This window comes from Crotalus tigris, unplaced genomic scaffold (genome assembly GCF_016545835.1).
Source record: "Crotalus tigris isolate CLP2741 ecotype Arizona unplaced genomic scaffold, ASM1654583v1 scf7180000024473.799607, whole genome shotgun sequence".
In the NCBI taxonomy this organism is placed as follows: Eukaryota; Metazoa; Chordata; class Lepidosauria; order Squamata; family Viperidae; genus Crotalus; species Crotalus tigris.
Window position 1 is genome coordinate 692,651 of NW_024100644.1, and position 18,026 is coordinate 710,676.

Sequence of the window (18,026 nt, forward strand, 5' to 3'; positions counted from 1 at the left end):
ATAAAGAATTCTGTTCTGTTCTGTTCTGTTCCATTCTTTTTTAATCTATGTCAATTTTAAAGTCTTTTTCATCCATATTTCCAGGTTTCATATAGTCTTCCCAGCCATGGAACACTGCTTTCTCCAATTTAACAAAACTCCTCACTTTCTCTGCAATTCAACACAATACTGCATGTGCAACAAGGTGAAGTTAACATTGAACATTAATATTTTTCAAGAAAGAAAAGATGGAATAATAGCAAGAGACTAAAGTTTATATCGAAGTAGTAGGTGACTGTCAGCAGTCTAGAAAAATGACATTGATGGAAATAAGACCACCTGAAGATACCCTGTAACAGGGATGGGAGAAATAACATGTTTTACATTTTTATTTACTATACATGACTATTTCTAGGAGTTGAGTAGTACTTGATTTAGGAAGGGAAGGTTGAGTGTCTTACACTGGAAGATCAAAGCCAATATCTTGTGAAGGGATATTTTTGAAGGAAACTTCATTAAATACATAAATGACTTGAGATGCCATCCCACCAATGAGAAGTGTCCCTGGCTGATACCAGTCATGAGGAACAGTGAAGAATTGGGTTTGAGCGCACTTTGTGGTCACTCTTTGGCACTCTTCAAGGGATAGAAAAAGAAACAGTGCCAGGAATTTCACCATCCCTGCAGATGTGTTTTCCTGGAGAAAAGAGTCTTCTGCATCTGATTTCTGCTTTGTCACCTGTTTTAAAGAGAAAGCAGCAACCTATCTCAATATTACATGGCACAACCAACACAGAAAGAAATTTTAAAAACTCCACAAAGCAGTTCAATAATCTGAAGCCATTTCTGTCCAAAACAGTGGAGAACTGGATAGTTTCACATGGACAAAGCTTGAGCTTGCCTCTTTTCCATGAAACCAGTTGAAGAATACTTGTATATTATAAACTCTTTCTCAACTGCACATCACATACTGATTTCTGTCTTCTTACCTTGTGGATAATTGTTGAAGGTCTGATCAATGAAACTAATTATAAGTATGCAGCAATTATAAGAGAAACAATTAACTCTGCTGTGTATTAGGGATAACACATTGTAAGTAGATGTTGTTTTTGTGTGTGTGTTGTCCTTGATGGCCTCCCTAATGGGACACCAGTCAGAGATGGGCTCCAAGAGGATCACATTGATTAAATATGAACAGAATAGCATAGCCCATGGGTGCAGTTGGACCAAGGTAAACAACTCTGAACCTGAAGGGAAATGCTAAGTCAATATTCTGCTGATCCTTATGTCCCACAATGAGTTGGAACAGTTTTTTCTGGTCTTATATCTAATAAGAGAACTGAGTTTGAAACTTTGATTTTCTTCAAACAGGAATAATACTAGAATGCATTCCTGGACATGTCTTCAAATAGATCAAAATTTAGATTTAATAATTTCAACTAAGAATAGAAATATTGATCTAAATAATATGAAGTTAGGTCAATCTAATTCAGAATAACAGAATAACAGGCTTGGAACGGACCTTGGAAGCCTTCTAGTCCAATCCCCTGCTCAGGCAGGAGACCCTATACTATTTTAGACAAGTGGTTGTCCAATCTATCCTTAAAACCCTCCAGTGATGGAGCATCCACAACTTCTGGAGGCAAGTCATTCCACTGGTTAATTGTTCTCACTGTCAGGAAGTTTCTCCTAAGCTCTAGATCAGTGGTTCTCAACCTTTTAATAGCCGCGACCCCGGTCGTAAGTCGAGGACTACCAGCCCGGGAGCGCCGCGTATACGTGGTGCTGTCCCCTGCGCCGACTGAGGCATAGCCGGCAAGGGGCAGTGACAGGCAGGCCCAGGCGCTCCCGGGCAGCCACGTCAGGCAGGGCGACCACCGGCTGGGCCAACAGCTGGCCCAGCCCAACGCAGGTAAGGCACCCGCTGGGCGCCATGCACGCCAGCAACCTTCACTGCGCCCACTGGCCTCCCACCTCCCACCCCTGGCCCTCTTTTACTTACTTTTTAGTTGCTCAGCAGGGAGGAAAGCTCTTCAGACTGTTCCCCTTGTAGCACCGAGTGAGGCCACCTCTACCCTTGTATATTCAGGATGCATTGTGGGATGTAGGGATGAATGAAAGCGGAATCATCACAGAGAGAAAGTTTCCCAATGCACCAACAGAAGTAAGGAGATACTGTAGAAAGGGGAATAAATTAGTGCTATATAGTGAGACAGGTGTTCCATAAGAGCTATTGGAAGAATAGTTTCTTGATGGATGAGACCAAAAGAGAACTTTTGGGCCTGAATGTATCACCTTACATTTGGCAAAAGGCAAACACTGCATTCTAGCAAACAAAACCAGTCACTTATAAATGAAATTAGCTGTTGTCTTTCTCCAGTCTTTGCCAGCACTTCTTTTTTTGGTCATCTTCACTAATCATTTCATCATCTTCACTAATCAAATACCCATCATTGTGGGTATTTCAGAGTCTTTCTGTGTTTGCACATACAATAGTTTTACAGCAATATTCATGTACAAAAATAATCTCCCATGGGGTTTTTTTTTCTATTTTTTTTATATTTCCCAACTAGTTTCAGTTGTAAGTTGATCTTTAAAATCCTTTGTATAATTATATATTTGAATCCAGAAATTTTTGACAGTTTTTAATAAATCTGCCAGGCATGATAAAATGATTTTTCATGTTGTCCATGTTACAGAATAACAGAGCTGGAAGGGACTTTGGAGGTCATCTAGTCCAACTCCCTGCTCAAGCAGGAGACCCTATACCATCTCAGACAAATGGCTGTCCAGTTTCTTCTTAAAAATCTCCAGTGTTGGAGCACCCACAACTTCTGGAGTCAAGTCGTTGTTTCCACATAAACTTTATATATATATTTTACATTCAAACATTTTTGGGAGTTATGTATGGAGGGTACATAATCCTATAAACATTCTCTTTTGAACTGCAACCTAACAAATTTTTTATCCCCTTAACCACATATTTTCCCATTTTTTTTCCTCCGTATATTTTGTCCAAAGTTTTGAGTACATTTTGTCATAGAATCTTTCACTTGTTCTTCTGTTTCAAATTGTAATAAAAGCTGATCCATTTTAGCCAGGACACATTAATCATTTTTACACAGTCCAAATTCTGGTTTCTGCTATATCATTGCAAAAGTCTTATTAACTACTTTAAATCTTTCTTTTAATATGTGTACCAAAATTATTGACAACAAAATCCCCCTTTATCAAAAACGCTAAATATTTGTTTAAAGTCATAGGTTTCAATTTTGAAATTGTATAAAATTCAGTTATGGTTCCCATTAAGAAAACAATAAGACAATAACTATTGGAACTTTTATTATCAGTCCAGCTTTAATATATTTATTATTTTATTTACTACTTTAGAAGAAATATATGGCCACTAAACTGATGTGCCATGAGAGGAAAACATTGTTTAATAATCAGTATTCATAAGGCTATTCAAAATATTTAAAACTATTCTGAAACCATTTCAAATGCCTCAGAAGAGTGATATGTTGGTGCCAGAGCTTAAAAATATACTACTAAATTATAATAATATAATATAGAAATTTATGAAAAAAATCATTCACGTAGAAATCTATGAAGGTTCTCAATCATCTGAAGAATTGAAGAAGCTTCTTGGATAAGACACAAAATGTTTTCAAGGAAAAATCCAGTTGCCTCTTGGAAAAGCATCTTGGGGTCAATCACATAGAAGTGAATATGTTGTCATTTTACCACACATTATATAAGAGTATTCAATTTCACTGGTTTATTCTTTGTCCTTATTAATCCCTCCTTATTATTCAGCTCAGGTCTCAACCAGATAATATAAACTTTTGGAAAAAAGATACAGGCAAGCAGTGCAGCCCCAGAGGCCAAAATGGAGAAGATCTCCACACCTACCACGTATTTGCCTTTGGCACTCAAATAAGTTGGGATAAAAGTCAGCCAAACACTGCAAAACATGAGCATGCTAAAAGTGATGAATTTGGCTTCATTGAAAGCATCCGGTAAATTTCTAGATAAGAAAGCCACTATGAAACTGATGATGGACAGAAGTCCCATGTAGCCCAATACAAAGTAAAACATAAAGGTAGAGCCTTCATTGCATTCTGCTATTATCTTGTTTGGCAGAGATTTCATATCCAACCTGGGGTACGGAGGAGCAATGGCCAGCCATGCAGTACAAATGCCAGCTTGAATGAGAGAGCAGGAAAGGACAATGGTGTTGGCCAGACTTTTTCCCACCCACCTCCTCACATTGGATCCTGGTTTAGTGGCCATGAAAGCAAGAACAGTGATGGTTTTGGCCAACACACAAGAAACTGCCACAGTAAAGATGATACCAAAAGCAACATGACGAATGAGGCAAGTGACTTTGTGGGGATGGCCAAGGAATAAAAGAGAGCAGAGGAAGCAGAGCAGGAGAGAGGAAAGAAGAATATAGGTGAGTTCTCGGTTATTGGCTTTGACTATGGCTGTATCACTGTGCTTAATAAAAGTAATCAACACCAAGCCTGTGACCAGTGAAAAACAAAGGACAATTGAGACTAAACCCATTCCTAATGGTTCTTCATAGGAAAGAAAGGTTATTATTTTGGGGAAACAGCTGTCATTGCTCTGGCTTTGATACTGATCATCTCGGCACTGAATACATTCATCTGTGTCTGAAAAGAAAGGGGAGAAAAATTGTCAAGAAAAATAAGTGTATCTATTAGAACTTGACTAGATCAGAAGCCAAATGATGACACCAAAGTTGTAAGTCTTTATTTTCCATATCAACTCACCAATTGTGATAGAATATCAGACTGACTGTCAGAAAATGGAAATGTATGTGGAACCATTTTAGAAAAGAAAATTAAATGTCATGAAAGTATAAGAAATTATAAATAACTATTCTTTGATTTTGTTGTAGATAAATAAAACCTGGGAGAAACTCTGATAGGAAGCATCATAGTTGATTTTGAAAGTCATACCAGACTAATTCTGAGCATGTAGGACAATTCCAGAAATGCTACAAAAAACAATTACTTCTCTGATTTTGTTATGCATGAGTTATATTAGAAAGAAACTCTGACATTCACAAGAAATTGTCAACAATAATAAGTTCATGTTTATTAATTTTTCCTATTGCAAAACTCTGATACCAGCTCAATTTGTGTTACTTCTCTGATCTGGATGAAGGCAATCCTCTCATGTGGAATGGCACCACTTTACAGGTCTCTAAGGATAGATGATAGTGGGTTCCATGTCATCTACCTGTCTTGTTGGAGATCTTTCCTTTTGGACATGGTAAGCAATCATAGCAACAAAATTGTTCCCCTTCCTTCTTTTGTTTCTGAAATCCTGGCTGGCACGAATCACTGCACACAGAAATAGGACATACCTGTCCATAAAAATCAAGAGTCTAAGGTGTTTGGAAATTTAAGAAAATTAGATTTGTGGGTTTAATATATATCAGCTGAAGGGCAGGAAACAAATGACCAAGCATGCATAAAAATAATGGCAGCTGACTGCCTGAAAAGAAAATGGGAAAAGCATATTTTAAGGAAAATAGTATCTTTTAGGATTTTAATTATTTAGCTCAGGAGAATGTCCACATCATGTTTTTCATAGAAAAGCCCATTTCATAGTGTCCTATAGTATTTCCTACAATTTTTTTCTAGTGACAAATTATTCTATATTTATTTTTAATTAAGGATTGATCCATATTTCCTGTGATTAAAATATTTGCATTATTTTTAAAATGCTAAGAATTGTGTTTTTCCTTTTCCACTGTTATGATCATTTAAAATTATTACTGCTAGTAAATGTTGCATTACTAAAATGGCAACACTTAATTTTTACTAGAACTACAACACTGGCATGGACCAATTTTGCAGCATTGGAAATTTGTTATCCAAGATGGCCAATTTTACTGAGGGAAAAACTGTTAAAGAAATCTAAGAATCCATACCTGGTTAAAGGTTTTAGGCCACTCAATAATTTCATCATGTATAAAGAATTGTTTTCCTTCAAAAGCTGTTGGTTTTACCTGTCCAATTCTAACTTTTTTGAAGGAGTTGTTTGAAAATAACCTTGTGTGCATTATATCCAAACCAGAAACAATTTCTCCTTTTTCATTAAAATGCATGTTCTCTCCAGCTGAATTGTTGAATGAAATGTCACGAAGAAATGCATGTAACTGTGAGAAAGGGAAAAGAATAGAGGAATAGTATAATTGAGACTACAATGTCAATCCATGAGAATTTTGAAGCACAATTGTTATGTAGAAGATAATGTAGGAGAACACCCATGTTAGTCCTATCATAAAAAAAATCTATGTGCCACAGCTACCAAAAAAGCAAATGTGGTTCTAGGCTGCATTAACAGAGGATCTTAATGCAAGATCATGTGAAGTGTTTGTGCCACTTTATAATGGACACTTGGAATATTGCATCCAGTTTTGGTCACCACAATACAAAAAAAAAAAATGTTGAGACTCCAGAAAGAGTACAGAGAAGAGCAACAAAGATGATATGGAGACTGGAGGCTAAATCAGATGAGGAATGGTTGTAGGAATTGGATATATCTAGTTTAATAAAAAGAAGATCTAAAAATGACATGATAGCAATTTTCCAATATTGGCTATTATAAAGAAGGGGGGGGGTCCAAGCTCTTCTCCAAAGCACCAGAAGGCAGAACAAGAAGCAACGGATGGAAACTAATCAAGGAGAGAAGCGACCTAGAACTAAAGAGAAATTTCCTGACAGTTAGAATAATTGATTGGTGGAATGGCTTGCCTTCAGAAGTTGTGGGTGCTCCATCATCAGTGGTTTTTGAGAAGAAATTGGACAAAAGTATAGTGCAGGGGTGTCAAGCTTGCAACATCACCTGACATGTTGCGACGTATCATGACTTTTTTGCCATTGCTGGCAATGGGGTGGGTGCGGTTTCGCTACGATGCATCCGCCTGCAGGCCAGCAGTTTGACACCCCTAGTATAGGGTCTCCTGCTTGAGCAAGCAGTTGATTAGAAGACTCCAATGTCCCTTTTAATTGTGTTATTCTGTAAAACTGAAGGAGTCTACTAGTGCAAAGAATAAGCAAGGTGACCCAACAGAAATATGCAAGATTGATCACCTAGGCAAAAATGGATGTGTAGAATGAATCCTCATAGGAAAAACATAAAGATTCACTTCTCAACTTGCTTTTTGCCCAACCCTATGGGAATTTTCTTCTGCACTTCTCTCCTGCTCTAAATGGTAGACAGGTGGACACTTATGAAGAATGCACAGATGCCTCAAAGATAAATAAGGATTGGGCTGGCCATGAATACACCAATTGATTGATATACATGTCTTACATGAAAAACATTGAGGAGATGGGTTTATGTGGTTTATGCACAGAGTCAGGAAGATGACCTTGATGACAATATGCAAGAGGTTTTGTCTGGGCCAAAGGAGTCAGGGTGTCAGCTGTCCTCTGCTAGATACTGATAAAATCCAGACACAGAAGGAACAGGTGACCAGCAAACTTTAATGCAAAAGAAAAAAGTCAGCTCTGGGAGTGAACTGCTCCCAGTGCTTTACATAGATGTGCTCCACCCACCAACCCCACCCCACTTAGCAAGCAAGCATCTGGTCCATATGGATATTAGGTGCAATGCCCCACCCATGTTTCCCCTCTCTAGACACACCCAAGCAGCCTCTGCCACTCCAGCCATCTGCTCTGACAACCAGGCAGCACTCTGCCTTCCCCCTCCTGCTCCTGGAGGAAGGGAGAGGCACCCTGCTAGCTGTGTGCTCCCCATCTCCCGGCCCATGGCAAGCCCAGGGGCTTGAGAGGCAGCCCCCTCTACCAGGTCCCCTCCTGGAAGGCAAATAGAGACAGGTGAGCGTGCGACAATTCAATCGGCCCCTTCCACGGCTCCTCCTCCCGGTTTTCTGAGGTGCTAGTGATGGAAGGCCCGCACCAGTCACGGGGCATGGACATCCTCCCTCTGCACCCACGATGCTTCCGACAGAGGGTACCCTTTCCACCTCAACAAGTATTGGACCCATCCATGGCGGCTCCAGGAATCCAGGATTTCTTGTATCTTGAACTGGTCACCGGAAACCGGGCTGATGGGGTGGCCACCGGGCCCCTGGCAAAACCTGTTACTGGCTTCAGCAAACTCCCATGAAATACAGGATGCACCTTCCGGAAAGCCCGAGGCAGCCATAACCGTATGGTTACCGGGTTTATGACCTGAAGTACCTTGAAGGACCCTACGTACGTAGGACCCAACTTCTTACAGGGCACCCTCAAACGTAGGTACTTGATCGATAGGTATACCCAATCACCGACCTGAAAGGGTTTGTGCTCAGCCCTTTTTTTATCAGCCTGTGCCTTTGTTTCCACCCCTGCCTTTACCAATGCTTCCTTAACCTTAGCCCACAAACCTTCCACTCAGGCCATCTGCTCCTGGGGTGTACACAGCAAGGGGTGTAATGTTTTTAGGAAGCCGAAATGTCCCACTTGCTTGGCGTCGTGGCACTGCTTGAGAACCATGTGTCTCAGTAACTCTGGTAGGTACAGTTTATTGCCTTTCCAAGCTAAACCGTCCCTTTGTGTCAAGAGGCCGGGGTGGTCTTTCAACCAGGGATCACTCCGAACGGCCTTTAGTAGCTGTTGGTTTAGATCACCCATCAACTGGCGAGGAATCACTCGAGCCACCCCTTGTTGGTAGGGTGGCATAATCGCCTGTACCACCTCCTCCCACCTGCTGTGGTATAATAATAATAATAATAATAATAATAGTAAAGTTGGAAGGGACCTTGGAGGTCATCTAGTCCAACCCCCTGCTCGGCAGGAAACCCTACACCATTTCGGACAAATGGCTGTCCAGTCTCTTCTTAAAAACTTCCAGTGTTGGAGCATTTACTGCTTCTGGAGGCAAGCTGTTCCACTGATTAATTGTTCTCACTGTCAGGAAGTTTCTCCTTAGTTCTAGGTTGCTTCTCTCCTTGATGAGTTTCCACCCGTTGCTTCTTGTCCTGCCTTCAGGTGCTTTGGAAAATAGCTTAATTCCCTCTTCTTTATGGCAGCCCCTGAGATATTGGAATACTGCTATCATGTCCCCCCTTGTCCTTCTCTTCGTTAAACTAGACATACCCAATTCTAGCAACCGTTCCTTATATGTTTTAGCCTCCAGTCCCCTAATCATCTTTGTTGCTCTTCTCTGTACTCTTTCTAGAGTCTCAACATCTTTTTTACATCGTGGTGACCAAAACTGGATGCAGTATTCCAAGTGTGGCCTTACCAAGGCATTGAAGAGTGGTATTAATACTTCACGTGATCTTGATTCTATCCCTCTGTTAATGCAGCCTAGCACTGTGTTGGCCTTTTTGGCAGCTGCAGCACACTGCTGGCTCATATTTAAGTGATTGTCTACTAGGACTCCGAGGTCCCTCTCACAGTTACTACTATTGAGCATGGTGCCACCTATGCTGTACTTGTGCATTTGGTTTTTCTTGCCTAAATGTAGAACCTTGCTTTTTTCACCATTGAATTTCATTTTGTTAGTTAGTGCCCAGTGTTCAAGTCTGTCCAGATCCTTCTGTATCTGAAGCTGTCTTCTGGAGTGTTGGCTATTCCTGCCAGCTTGGTGTCATCTGCAAATTTGATGAGTTCCCCATCTATCCCTTCATCCAAATCGTTGATGAAGATGTTGAAGAGTACTGGGCCCAGAACAGAGCCCTGGGCACCCCACTACACACTTCCCTCCATATAGATGCAGTTCCATTGAGGACCACTCGCTGAGTACGGCCGGTCAGCCAGCTACGGATCCATCTGGTGGTGGTTCTCTGTCTACCCCACATTTTTCTATCTTGTCAAGTAGTAGGTTGTGATCTACTTTATCAAATGCCTTACTGAAGTCCAAGTAAATTATGTCCACAGCATTCCTCTGATCCACTAATTTTGTCACTTGGTCAAAGAATGCAATAAGATTTGTCTGGCATGATCTATTTTTGACAAACCCATGTTGGCTTTTAGTAATGACTTTGTTTGCCTCTAGGTGTTCGTTGATTCGTTGTTTGATTATCTTTTCCAGGATCTTCCCAGGTATTGAGGTCAGGCTGATAGGTCTGTAATTTCCTGGATCCATTTTTTTTTCCTTTTTTGAGGATGGGAACTACATCAGCTCTTTTCCAGTCCTCTGGTAGTTCCCCTGTGTTCCAGGATCTTTGAAAAATATAGTTCAGTGGCTCCGATATCACATCTGCCAGTTCCTTGAGAACTCTGGGGTGTAATCCATCTGGTCCTGGCGATTTGAACTCATCTAGGCTGGACAGGTGCTCCCTAACGATTTTCTTGCCTATCTTAACTTGTGTTTCTGTTTTGTTTTTTATGGCACTATTTTTGATAGGTTGGTCTGTTTTTTCCCTTTGTGTAAAGACAGATGCAAAAAATGAGTTAAATAGTTCTGCTTTCTCCCTGTTGCTTGTCACCTTCTTGCCACTTTCACCCACTAATGGACCAATCATTTCCTTCACTTTTTCTTGTTTTTTACATGTTGAAAGAAGCTTTTTTTGTTATTTTTGACTTTGGTCGCAAGCCTTAGTTCATTTTGAGCCTTGGCTTTCTCACTTCATCTTTGCAGGCTCGGGCTATTTGCTGATATTCTGACTTAGTTATGTTCCCCTCTTTCCACTTTCTATACTTGTCCTTTTTATCTTTCAATTTGTCAGAGAGTTCTTTATGCAGCCATGCTGGTTTCTTTTGAGAGCTGTTATTTTTCCTCTTGGTTGGTATTGTGCTAGACTGTGCTTTTATTATCTCATTTTTCAAAATTTCCCAAGCTTCTTGAGTTGTTTTCCCCTTGAGGATTCTCATCCATGGAATCCTTCCCAAGCCCTCTCTAAGTTTATTGAAATTAGCTCTCTTGAAGTCCAAGACTCTAGTTTGACTGTATTCTATTGGTTGTGCTTCTATAATGTTGAATTCTAATATTGCATGATCACTTCCTCCCAGGGTTCCTATGGCTTCAACACCGTCTATCATTTCATCTCTGTTAGTGAGAATTAGATCCAAAATGGCTAATCCCCTAGTTCCCTTCTCTACTTTTTGGGAGACAAAGTTGTCTGCTAGGTTTGCCAGGAACCTGTTTGATCTTCCACTTGGTGCGGAGTTTGTCTCCCAGTTGATGTCAGGGTAGTTAAAGTCCCCCATTACTATTGTGATGTGCTTCCTACATACCTTAGTTAGCTGACTAGCAAAAAGTTCATCTATTTCCTCTGTTTGGTTGGGTGGTCTGTAGTATACACCTATGGCAATGTCATTTCCCCCCCCTTTTATATTGACCCAAATGCATTCAAGACAGTTTTTATCATTGTTGTACTCTATTTCTGTGAGATGTAGTTATTTCTTATATAGAGAGCAACTCCACCTCCTCTTTTATTTGGTCTGTTTCTTTTAAATAATTTAAATCCCTCTAGCTGTGTGTTCCATGTGTGAGTTTCATCCCACCATGTTTCCGTAATGGCAACAATATCGTATCTGCCCTCATTAACCTGAATTTCTAGTTCACCCTGTTTGCTGTTCATACTCTGTGCATTGGTGTATAAACATTTGAGTCCTTTGTGGGTGGCCCTGTGTTTCCTTTCTACATAACCTGTGTGGTGCCTGAGTTCCCCTATTGTCTTACCACCTATTTGGTTAGTGCACTTTATGTGGCACTCGCTATTAGAGGCTTCATTTTGATTGATAGCAAGGTTGGTATTCTTGTTCACACACACATCTATGCTACATGCACTGATAGCCCTATAGTTTTTAAATTGCCGGGGACAGGGTTGTTCCGTATCAGTTAACTCCCTGTCCCCGCTGTTTAGTTTAAATTTCCCTCCAGAAAATCTGTGAATTTATGGCCGAGTAACTCAGTCCCTTTTTTTGATGGATGCAAACCATCTCTTTTGTACATCTTTTGATTGGACCAGCTACTGACATCGTGACTAATATATCCAAAGCCTTCCCCTTTACACCACTCCTTTAGCCATACATTGAATTGTGCTATGCGCTGGCCTTTTCCGTTTTGCTCCTTATACACTGGTAAAACCTCTGAGAAAGTAAGCCTACAGCCTATTCTGCTAAGTTCCTTCCCCAAGCTCTGGAAATCATTGGGGCATGCAAGACAATGCATCGGCCAGGAAGTTCCTCCCTCCAGGCACATACTTCAGAGTGAACTGAAACCTGTGGAAGTATTGGGCCCACCAGACATGTTTAGGCGATAGGCATCTCAGCGTCTGCAAAACCTCAAGGTTTTTGTGGTCAGTCCATACCTCAAACGGCTTGGTTGCCCCCTCCAGCAGATGCCTCCACGTTGAAAGAGCCCATTGCATCGCAAAGGCTTCCTTCTCCCAAATCGCCCAGCCCTCTCAGCAGCCGAAAACTTCAGTGATGTGTATGCACATGGCTGCAACATGCCTTGGCTGTTCCGTTGCAACAACACAGCCCCCACAGCTACATCACTGGCATCTGCCTGGACTACGAAAGGGCTTTCAGGATCAGGATGGAGTAGGACTGGTTCCTTGGCAAACCGGGATTTCAGGTCTTCGAATGCTTTCTGACAAGCTATCGTCCACTCCAGTGGTTGTCTGGGCTATGGCTTACTCGTTGTGTGTTTCGTAGATAACAAGTCAGTTAGGGGAAGGGCTACTGTGGCAAACGATGGAATAAATTGTTGGTAAAAGGCCCAAGAAACTTTGTAGCTGGCGACAAGTGTGAGGTGCCTGCCACCACAACACCGGTCTCACCTTGTGTGGGTCCATCTCCACGCCATCCCCTGATATCCTGTAACCCAGATAGTCCAGCCGAGCCCAGTGAAACTAGCATTTGGAGAGTTTCACAAAGAGGTGGGCATCCAACAGTTTCCTCAGTACCTACCTGACTAGGTGGACATGTTCCTCCAAGGTGGACGTATATATTAGGATATCGTCCAAATACACAAGGACCCCACGGTACAAGTGCTCGTGCACTTGATGAGTTGCATAAACACCACGGGGGCCCCTTTCGGGCCAAAAGGCATCACACGGAATTGGTAACTGCTGAGCGGGCAGTTAAACACCATCTTCCACTCATTTCCACTCTTTATCCGGACTCTGTAGTAAGCCTCACACAGGTCCAGCTTTGAGAACACATAGCCCATACCCAGATGGGCCAGTAGGTCTTTCATCAATGGGAGTGGGTATAGATGCTCCACACACACCGCATTAATCCCGCGGAAGTCCACACAGAGCTGTAGGGAACAGTCCTTTTTCTCCTTTAATAAGACCAGGGCGGCCACTCGTGACTGAGCTGGTTGAATGAATCCCCAGGCCAGGTTCTGGTTGATGTAACGTCGTAGGTCCTCCAGCTCTCTGGATGTCATGGTGTACATCCTGGGTTTGGGCAACTTAGCCCCCGGCAGGATATCAACCGCGCAATAAGTAGTGCGGTGAGGTGGCAGGACGTTGCACTCCTGCTCACTGAATACCTCAGCAAGATCATTGTATACCTCCGGAAAGGGGACATCTTCCCTGGATTCTGTCAACTCTGCCTTCGCCTTCTTGTCCGTATACCCTGCCCTCTTTTCCCCAGAATCATATAGGGGCCTGAGGACCCACCCTGATACGGAGCCTTCGGTAACCCCCTTCCCACCATATCGTAGGACCCCATTTGTCCAGCCATGCCAAACCTAAAATCATTGCCTCAATCCATAGATGGGACGACTATGAAATGGAGAACCTCCCAATGGGATCCCATGTCCAGCCGGACGGGTTCCGTGACAAGATTAGCTGGCACCCCTCCCAGCAAAGACTTGCTCGAACCAGATGGGGTGGGCTACTTGCTGGACTCTGATCCCACTCTCTGCTACCACCCTTTTGCTTATTAAACACTGAGTGCACCCTGAATCAATGAGGGCTTGGTAGCCTCTCTGTTGGCCCGTTTGCGGGTTAGTCAGTGTCACAGGGAGAACGAAGGGCATTATGGGCTCGCTTACCATGGGATCATTGGCTATGTTGTCATCACTGTCGTCACCTACCAGCCAATACCTTGTCGCTGCTGTTGCCTCCTCCTCCTCCTTTGGGATCAACCGCTGGGATGTTACTGCCTCCAGCTGCTGCGCCGCCCTTGACCTGTCAGGGGTTCTGTTAGCCCTTGGAGTGGCCTTTCCAGGGTCCAAGGAAGGAGCCTGTGGACTCGGGGCTGGACAGTCCTCTGCTCTGTGGCCTGGCTGGTTACACCGGAAATAGTGGAATGGCGCCCTGACGGAAGGGGCGGAGGGACCCACATCTGCAGAGGGACCCCATCTCCCCTCCTCCTGTAACTTTGCTGTCGATCTTCCTGGTATGAGCGGTTCCTCGGCCTTGCCCTGAAAATCCTGGAGACCTATGTCCAGATCTATAACCACCCGGAACCAATCTTGGAGACAACTGGGAACCCCCTGGAACACGCAAGCCTGGTGCAGCTCTCAGTCCAGACTTGCCCAGAAATGGTGGACAAGTAGGCATTCAGGCCAGGACCGCAGCCTTCCTGCTACCCTGCGGAAGTCATGGATGTAGTCAGTTGCATGACGACCACGTTGCCTCAATGCCAGCAACTCTGCCTCAGCGCGCTGAACCCAGGAGCTGTCTTCAAAGTGGGTGTGCAACACATCCAGGAACAGCCCAGCGTCAGCCAGCTCCCGGGCATGATCGCTGTACAGGTCCGCCGCCCATGCCATTGCCTCACCCTGCAGTCCTGGTGACACTGCCACCACCATGGCCCATTGAAATGGATAGAGCCGAGCATATTGATCCAGATGGCTAATCACATGGCTTAGGAACATTGCCAGGCAATCCGGATGTCCATCAAATGTGACCAGTATGGGAGGTGGACCCCACATCAGTCCCTGACCTCAGGGTCCTATAGGGTAGGCTGAGCCACGTAATGTGTCAGCTGCAGGCAGTGGGCCTTGGATGCTGGAACCCACATCCTTCTGGCCGGAGCCCCTTCCAGCAGGCAACCCCCATGACCCAAGAGCTGACCGATCCATCTACGCAGACTGAGCCTGGACCTGCAGTGCATCCAAAGAAGACCCTCCTACCATGGAGACATCTGGAGCAGGAGGTTGTCGCAGCCACAGGCTGTCCAAATGGAACCGTCCCAAGTCAGGATGTCTGCATGGTGTCTCTGGTCAAGGCCATGAGGCTTCCTCTCTTGTGGCCATCCGTCATGGCCAGGAGGGGGCGTCCTGATAGCCTGCCTCCCTGAACTGGTCCCTCAACACGTCCTTAGTATCTTGACCAGGAGTGGTGGAATAGCTCCACTCATCCTTGTCATCTCCCGTCAGCCGTCTTTCCCGCCAGTCCATCAAAGAGGGCCTAGGACCTGGTGTTGTCACCCACCCAGGCTCCACGTTGGCCAATGCTGGGCTGTGCCACTATTCCTCAGATGCTGCAGAAAACACAGGGCCCTGGTTCTCACTCGTAGGGGCTGCAGGCCAAGGTGCCACCATTTTGGGCCTGACTACTGGCTGCAGATCCTGGGCTTCAGGCTCAGGCCCTGTTTCACCAGCTGGAGCGGCTTTGACTGTCTCAGTAGGAACCTCCTGTGTACCCTCAGCCATCTTGTCAAAGTCCACGACAACAGGCAATAAGAGGGGAACAGAAAAAAAAGGGAGTGCTGACTTACTGTCAGCTGTCCTCTGCTAGCTACTGATGAAATTCAGACACAGAAGGAACAGGTGACCAGCAAACTTTAATGCAAAAGAAAAAAGTCAGCACTGGGAGTGAACTGCTCCCAGTGCTTTACATAGATGTGCTCCACCCACCAACCCCACCCCACTTAGCAAGCCAGCATCCGGTCCATATGGATATTAGGTGCAATGCCCACCTGTGTTTCCCCTCTCCAGACACATCCACACAGCCTCTGCTGCCCCAGCCATCTGCTCGGACAACCAGGCAGCGCTCTGCCTTCCCCTCCTGCTCCTGGAGGAAGGGAGAGGCAGCCAAGGTAAGGAACAATTCCCCCCTCGTCATGCTTGCCCAGTCCCAAGGTCCAGCTGGCAGGAGGAGTGTCTCTGATGTCCAGCTCCTTGGAGGATGGCACCCGAGGTGTCTGGTGGCCATGCTGGCTCCCTGCTGCCAGCAAGGAGCCAAGCCACCTCTCAGCTGAGTCTGAGGAGCCGGGCTGACGTTCGGGTGATGGGCGGCGCCTGCCTCATCCACCGCCTCCCAGCTGGCAGGCACGTGCTGACCCAGCTCTCAGCTGAAAGTCAGGAGTCGGGCCGTTCCTCGCCGCCTTGCCGGTTCCCTGCCAACCATCTGACACCTACCTGACTCCCAGCTGATTGTCAGGAGCCGGGCAGTTCGTGGGACCCGACGGGCGTCAGTCGGCTTCTGGCTGCGTGCTTCCCATCTCCCGGCCCATGGCAAGCCCGGGGTCCTGACTCAGGGTATTTCTTAAAGTCCAAAAAGGCCAGGTAATGTTTGGAAATTAGTATAGGATGAACCCAAAGGAGGGGTCAAATGCATCATAAGTTACAAGTCCCTGCTTGCTTGCAAAAGATTCAAGTCTAGGCTAGACATGTCAAACTCACGACTTCATGTCATGTTGCACGATGTATCAGAGCTTTTTTCCCATTGCCAGCAATAGGGTGGGCATGGTTTCCTGGTGACGCGTCCGGCCCATGGGCCGGCAGTTTGACACCCCTGGTCTAGGCCATCTTGAATGCCTTTCTTATCTCCCACTCATTTCCCTTGACTGTTAGTTGGTCAGATTCTTGTGGAGAGCTTAAGCTTGCAATAAATCTTTATACTCATTTGAACTGTCTGAGTCTTCTGATTTCCCTGGCGCTTGACAATTGGATCATTACAGAAGCCACTCTAATCACAGACTCTAATAAGGAGGAAGACATAAAGCATAAAAAAGTTTACAAGCTTGTTTCATTACAGCTAATCTTGATAAAAACATTCTTAATAATTTCCTGGCAACCCTCATACATAGGGCTGAGAAGTAATATCTTTTCCAACTATGGTTTCCCATGAAAGCTATTATGGCCACAGGTAGCTAAAGATGCAATTATTACTTTTAGTCCTCAATATACAGTTATATGAAAAAGTAGTAATAATAATTATAATTATAATGTTGGAACGGACCTTGGAGGTCATTGAGTCCAACCCCCTGCTCAGACAGGAAACCCTATAACATTTTGGACAAATGGCTGTCCAGTTTCTTCTTAAAAATTTCCAGTGTTGGAGCATTCACCGCTTCTGGAGGCAGGTTGTTCCACTGCTTAATTGTTCTAACTGTCAGGAAGTTCCTCCTTAGTTCTAGGTTGCTTCTCGCCTTGATCAGTTTCCATCTGTTGTGTCTTGTCCTGCCTTCAGGTGCCTTGGAGAATAACTTGACTCCCTCTTCTTTTTGGCAGTCCCTGAGATATTGGAACACTGCTATTATGTCCCCCCCTCATCCTTCTCTTCGTTAAGCTAGACATACCCAATTCCATCAACCTTTCCTTATATGTTTTAACCTCCAGTCCCCTAATCATCTTTGTTGCTTTTCTCTGTACTCTTTCTAGAGTCTCAACATCTTTTTTACATTGTGGTGACCAAAACTGGATGCAGTATTCCAAGTGAGGCCTTGCCAAGGCACTGTAAAGTGGTATTAATACTTCACATGATCTTGATTCTATCCCTCTGTTATTGCAGCCTAGCACTGTGTTGGCTTTTTTGGAAGCTGCAGCACACTGCTGGCTCATATTTAAATGATTGTCCATTAGGACGCCGAGATCCCTCTCACTAATATTGAGCAAGGTACCCCTATACTGTACCTGTGCATTTGTTTTTTCTTGCCTAAATATAGAACCTTACTTTTTTCACCATTGAATTTCATTTTGTTAGATAGCACCTAGTGTTCAAGTCTGTCCAGATCCTCCTGTATCCTAAGCCTGTCTTCTGGAGTGTTGGCTATTCCTGCCAGCTTGGTGTCGTCTGCAAATTTGATGAGTTCCCTATCTATCCCCTTGTCCAAATCGTTGATGAAGATGTTGAAGAGAAC

General features: G+C 44.1%; 1 protein-coding gene across 1 annotated transcript in view; it reads right to left on the reverse strand.

The window, feature by feature from the left end:
* Positions 1 to 18,026, reverse strand: part of LOC120303654 (vomeronasal type-2 receptor 26-like) — a 28,114-nt gene that overhangs the window by 1,425 nt on the left and 8,663 nt on the right. Inside the window, exons 5-8 of the mRNA XM_039333344.1 lie at positions 5,945 to 6,172; positions 5,248 to 5,374; positions 3,754 to 4,655; positions 441 to 718 (exon numbers count right to left, since the gene is read on the reverse strand). Coding sequence (XP_039189278.1) covers positions 441 to 718; positions 3,754 to 4,655; positions 5,248 to 5,374; positions 5,945 to 6,172 — 1,535 coding nt within the window. The remainder of the gene's footprint in view (positions 1 to 440; positions 719 to 3,753; positions 4,656 to 5,247; positions 5,375 to 5,944; positions 6,173 to 18,026) is intronic.